Here is a 6,000-nt window from a genome sequence, read left to right as displayed (position 1 = left end):
TGACAAAATAAGTGAACAAGCACGACCAGAATCGGTAGCATCTACCGTAGAAAGCAAAAAGTCTGAAAAATCTCCTGTTGAGTCTAAAAAGTTATCGCCTGCTGCTTCAGAGATAAAAAGTGTAGAAGAAGATGACAAGTCAATTGATCAATCTCGATCAGAATCAGTGATGTCTACTACAGAAAGGAAGGAGACTGAAAAATCCCCTTCCGATTTTAAGAAACTACCGCCTGCTCCTTCTGTAACGGAAAGTACTGAACCAGATGTTAAAGTAAGTGATCAACATCAACCAGAACCTTTAACATTCACTAAAGAAAGCCAGACCTCTGAAAAATCACGTTCCGAGTCTAAAATTTCATCACGTGCCACTTCCATAGCAGAAAGTATTAAAGAAGACGTCAAAGTAACCGATCAATTCCGATCAAAATCAACATCCCCTGTTGAAAGCAAAGAGTGCAGGAAATCACCAGATGATTCTAAAAAAACATCACGTGCTGCTTCTATAGCGGAAAGTATTAAAGGGGATGAGAAAGAAAGTGATCAAATTCGATTACAATCAGCAACATCTACTATAGAAAGCAAGGAACCTAAGAAATCACCTATCGAAAGTGTTAAGGAAGATGAAAAATTACTTGAGAAATCCATAAAATCAGTCCTAGAAACCGAGAAATCTGAGAAAACTCTTATCGAAGTTAAGAAATCATCACTTACTTCGTCTGAGACAAAAACTGCACAAGCAGATCAACTCACAAGTACAGAGTCATTAGTAAGTGTGGTAGTGTCTAAGAAATCTTTGATCCAGTCTGAGGACCTACACAGTCCTATACATGTACCTGAAGATGTTAAGGGGACTAAAAAAGTAATTGATCAAGCCCGGTCTGAAACAATAGTATCTTCGTTAGAAAGTAAAGTATCCGAAAAGACAGAGGTTGATATTCGCCTAACCGAAGAGAAGGAAGTTACTGAGGAAAAGAGACGTGAAGCAGCAAAAAAAGAAGATAAAGACGTCAAGGAAGATGGCATAACAACCGACCAAACGACTGCAGATGGTAAACGGTCTGAGGAGCCTAAAGAGGTATCACGTTCACAAACAACCATTTGCAAGTTAGATAAAACGACAAGTGAAACAACAAATTCATTCGTGGAAACGGCGGAAAAAGAAAAATCGACGTCCGTATCTAAAGATATAATTCTTAAGCAAACGACAACCCTTGACACGCTTGCACGAGATATAGAACCTAAAGTAGAATCAGATAAATGTAAAATTTCCGAATTACCACTTGAGATGAAAAGTTTTACAACTGAGTTAAGAGAAACACATATTACTACTATGGATTCACCAGAGTTTAGTTTGAGTGAAACCGAAAGGGATAAGCCTACTTTACATGATATCAACGAAGAAGAAGAAAGACAAAAAGTATCTCCGCTTATTGTATCATCTAGTACCTTGCTCACTCAATCCGTCGCACGTCCAATTTCACCACGCGAGGAAGAAGTGTTTAAGATAGTGTCTAACGTTGCGAAGGTATTAAAATCTGAAAAAGATATAAACGAAATAATACCAGATTTTGATGAAAAACAACTAGAGGAAAAGCTGAAAACTATTAAGACCGTGGAACTACAGAACATTAAAGATGTCACACTAAAAGCTGAGCTTGATTCGGACAAATCTTCTCCAGATTTTAAATCCGGCCCAGTTTCAATAGAAGAGAAAGATAAAATAGAGGAATCAGAAAAATCCCAATTCAAATTGTTGAAATCAGAAAAGTTGTCTAAAGAACTTCAAAGCGAAGATTTGTTACTGAGTTCACAAATTGATCATTCAACGGAATCGGATCTCACTACCACTGCAGAAGCAAGCAAAGAATTTACAACAATGAAAATAAAGAAAATCATTACCGAAACTTCTTACATAACTACTTCCGAAATTAACACAATGACCACAAGCGATGACAAAAATATCCTGGCTTCAGAGGCTACTACAAAATCCGAGTTTTTAACACAGGGTGAAGATTCCCAAATATATTCCGAAGAATGTTCCACGGAGTCTATAGTTAGCGAAATACAAGCATCAATGCAAGAAAAAAGACAACCAGAAAGTTCAGTAGAGTTTACAAAGCAACCAGCGGTAGAAACTGAAACTACAGTAAGCACTAAAGAAATTAGCTCAATAAGTAAGACGGAATCAGTCCGTCTAAGTGAATCTCTAGAACTACAAAAAGAATTAACAAGCAGTGGTCAAGAAAGTGAAATGCTAGATGATGCATCAACAAGTCAGGTCAAAGAAATTCGTTCCAAATCAATCGCCCCTATTATGCTTACTAGTATATATAAACCATCTGCAGATATTCAATTCGAGGAGGAAATAATTAGTCATCGCGACATAGAAGAATCTTCAGCACAGATAAAATCGTCACATAAACAATTAAAGGACGATATTGCTAGTCAAAAATCTTCCAAAATAACTGTTCAGGCAGAGTCAATATCCCACACTCTTGATAAGGAAATGATGGATCGTAAAACTCCTCCCACAGCTCCAGTAAGTCCAGGTATATCCCGATCCTCTATAGGTGTGACTGCAAGTGTAACTGGGACTGTTAAAACGATGTTAAGCGATAATATTATTGCTACAAATATTCCAAGCAGCGGCCCTTTGTCGCCTAAAGACGTTAGTGGGAAATCGAGTCCAGGAGCTTTAACATCAGAGAGTCAATCAATCCCAACACCTCTTGACCGCGAATCGGTCACTGAAACACCAGAGTCTTCGCCCAAACCTACTTCCCCCTTTCCTCAAGTTACCAAAGACGAACTTAAGTCCGCTAATACATTCGCTTCAATGACGGCATCTCCAACTTCATTAGCATCTGTCTTGAAAAAAGATCAAGTTTCCGAAGCACTCCCTGATCTGCATGAACTACGTGGTATTGGAAAAACTTCCGCCTTAAGTGGCAGTACTGAAAAAATAATAACGACTACTATCACCACTGTCACCAAAGTAATATCAGCTGATGGTAGAGAAATCGTAACCGAAGAGAAAACAGTCACTACCACAGATTCCTCAGATCCAGAAGGTGAAAAAGTTACAGTAACTACTACAAGAACCACAAGTGAAAGCGATAAGAGCGATGTGATTTTACCGAAAGAGGTAGCAATGCTAAGAAGTATTTACCGTTCCTCAACACCTGGGAGCGATGATGAGCGTGCTGCAGGAGCATACATAAGTGATGATGATGTTCCTGGTTCGCCAAGGAGCATTGCTTCATCACATGGAGCTTCTTACGATCTTCAACGTTCTAGCTCTGGAATTAGCAAACGTTCGGACTTTGACGTTGATGACAGTCAAGATGACATACCACCTCAGTACGGTAGCGAAGAACATTCAACAGCTCGTTCTGTCACCAGCAGTTTTAGTCACAAAATGTCTGATCCAATGAGCACTTCATATTATGGAGCACTGCCAGACACATTTGAAACAAAATCATCGGAACCAGTTGAACGCTTGCACACTGATCATAAGTTTTTAGACGAAGCTGACAAGGAATTTGAAAAAGCTCTGAAAGAACATGTTGAGGTACGCGGAGCAGAAGTAATGTCATCAGTTACATCAAAATATTCATATTCACCTTCGAAAGATGACGAAATAGAACAAAAAGTAACCGGTGCTGAGCAACCAAAATTTCCCTTAACTGATGTACAGAAACTAGTGAAGTCTAGCGAAGCGTGTTCGTCAACTCCATTAAAAATGGAAACGGAAAAAGGCAAAAAAACCGAAAGCGCAACTGCTATTAGTTCATCTCAATCAGAAGAAATGACGTCTGCATCGTCGTTGTCGAAAACAACCGATGATAAGCTGAAGGAATGGGGAAAACCCTTAGGCTTACCGTCTCCTGCCCCCGGACCAGTGGACGGAGACGTTCGCACCACACCTAAAAGGGAAAGACGATTGGCTGCAACAAAGACCCGGCTTAATAACGAAAAGAATCTACGCAAGCGTTCAGAGTCACCTCATAAAGGCAAAAAACCTTCTCCGGTCTATGTCGACTTAACCTACGTTCCTCACAATGGAAATTCTTATTACTCTCATGTCGATTTCTTCAAACGAGTACGAGCTCGTTATTATGTATTTTCTGGTACCGAGCCCAGTCGCCAAGTTTACGATGCTCTATTAGAGGCCAAGCAAACATGGGAAGATAAAGAATTAGGTAACGCTTGCTATTAAAATTAATTTAAACAAAAATCTTAAATAATACTATTTCTTATTTTAGAAGTTACCATCATCCCAACATACGATACTGACGTCTTAGGTTATTGGGTAGCTGAAAATGAAGAACTGTTAGCTAAGTACCATATAGACCTTTCACCTTCAGCCTCTCGTTGCACAATCAATCTACAAGATCATGAAACTTCTTGCTCAGCCTATCGCCTAGAGTTCTAGGCCACGGGGATGTTTGTTGCGTTTACTGAAAATTAATATTATCTTCCATCTTAGCCATCACAACAAAATTTCTGTAGCACATTGCCATCTCTGAAATTTTAAACTATGAACGATTTCATGGTTTTTAGCTAAAAAGCTTGAAGGTCTGCGCACTCAATGCCTTAAGCTTTTAATTTGCAAAACTTTAAATCAAATAAACAATCTAAATAAAGTTCGTTCTAACAATTATGTTGACATATTTTGAAAAGCGTTCAACTTTCCTATGATTCACATTTTTAGGTTCCTGTGATTACAGGTGAATAAATTTTCATTGTTTCTCGATTCGTATGAACCTTCAAGATTGAAGTTTAGAAAGTTTAAAAAAAAAAGAAAAAAACAATCGCTAATTTTATAAAACGGAAAACACTGTACATCCATTGATTCCACAAACTGAATCATTTGTAAATCAATTAACACATTAGTCCACTTACACAGATCTCGATGAAAAATGATATCTATCTAAGTTTACGCAGATTTATAGACACGAACTGACTGTCTTCTCCTATTCGCGATTCGTTACGCGGTGCCTTCGTCATGACATAAATAGAGAGATATTATCTATTAATGTGGTTTTTCATTTTAATCCGACGTAGGCTATAGCTAAATGAAAAACAATTCATAAGCGAAAAAACGCTATAATCGCCGGGAAATATACCTCAGCCTCAAGTGAATACATATGCAAAAGGCGTTGTGTTATTTTGAGGCTATCAGGACCAGGCTAACCGGATATATTTGCAAATTACATTTTCAGATAGGAGTTATTATCAAAAACATCCGAAAAGTTTTCATTTTTTTTAATTGCAAAATTGAATAAAGAATTCAATTTAGGCTGTTTATTTCGAATTTCAACTTTCAATCGCATGCGCGTGCGATGCGGCTACGAGAATACCAGTATTGAAAAGAGAGACATAGTTATTAGCTCTAAGCATTAAGCTGATGTAGAGTTTTTTTATTTATTTATTTTTTTTTTTTTGCGACCTACATATGCATCATAATGGCCTTGCTATTTAGCAAGGGCATAGAAAGTGATAATATGCGCAATTTGTACTTCAAATATCAAATTGCGTTTGTCATTGCATACGCTTGCAATGCCATTCCGCACGTGTATTCACTAATATTCACTAATATTTTGCCTAATTTTTATTTGTATGCGATCCATACTAATAACAAACGCCCATATATAAATTTTATCTGTGGTATAATACGTAAACACGTCAGCATGACATCTATCCTTAAAAATTGCCCTGAAATGAGCTTAAAACTTATTGCCTTATGCCTTCTTAATAATGTACCTTTCAAAAATTTCTCTGCTTAAGTAAATTCAAAACCTTCATTCCCCGAAAAATATATAAATCCGAAACAAAATAACATATGTATGTTGCAGCACTATTAGTTAAATGAAATCAAAATTTGAGATCATCAACTCAATATAGCTACCGTTCTTATCAACAAATTATTATCATGCTTATCTGTCAGATAGTGAAATACAAAAACCTAGCAATAAAAAAAAAAAAATTAAATAAATA

The 6,000-nt window shown here is 37.2% G+C and overlaps 1 protein-coding gene across 1 annotated transcript in view; it reads left to right on the top strand.

Annotated features, from left to right (window-relative positions):
* LOC119644710 (microtubule-associated protein futsch) overlaps positions 1–5,849 on the top strand; it is a 25,006-nt gene extending 19,157 nt beyond the window's left edge. Inside the window, 2 exon segments of the mRNA XM_038044422.1 lie at positions 1–4,202; positions 4,266–5,849. The exon segment at positions 1–4,202 is cut by the window's left edge and continues 5 nt beyond it. Of these exon segments, the coding sequence (XP_037900350.1) occupies positions 1–4,202; positions 4,266–4,435 (4,372 nt within the window). The 3' untranslated portion in view covers positions 4,436–5,849.
* The last annotated feature ends 151 nt before the right edge of the window (positions 5,850–6,000 follow it).

The sequence above is a fragment of the Glossina fuscipes genome, unplaced genomic scaffold (assembly GCF_014805625.2).
Source record: "Glossina fuscipes isolate IAEA_lab_2018 unplaced genomic scaffold, Yale_Gfus_2 0, whole genome shotgun sequence".
NCBI lineage: Eukaryota > Metazoa > Arthropoda > Insecta > Diptera > Glossinidae > Glossina > Glossina fuscipes.
The sequence above is the reverse complement of the archived record's forward strand: the minus strand, read 5'-3'. Positions and strand labels throughout refer to the sequence as shown.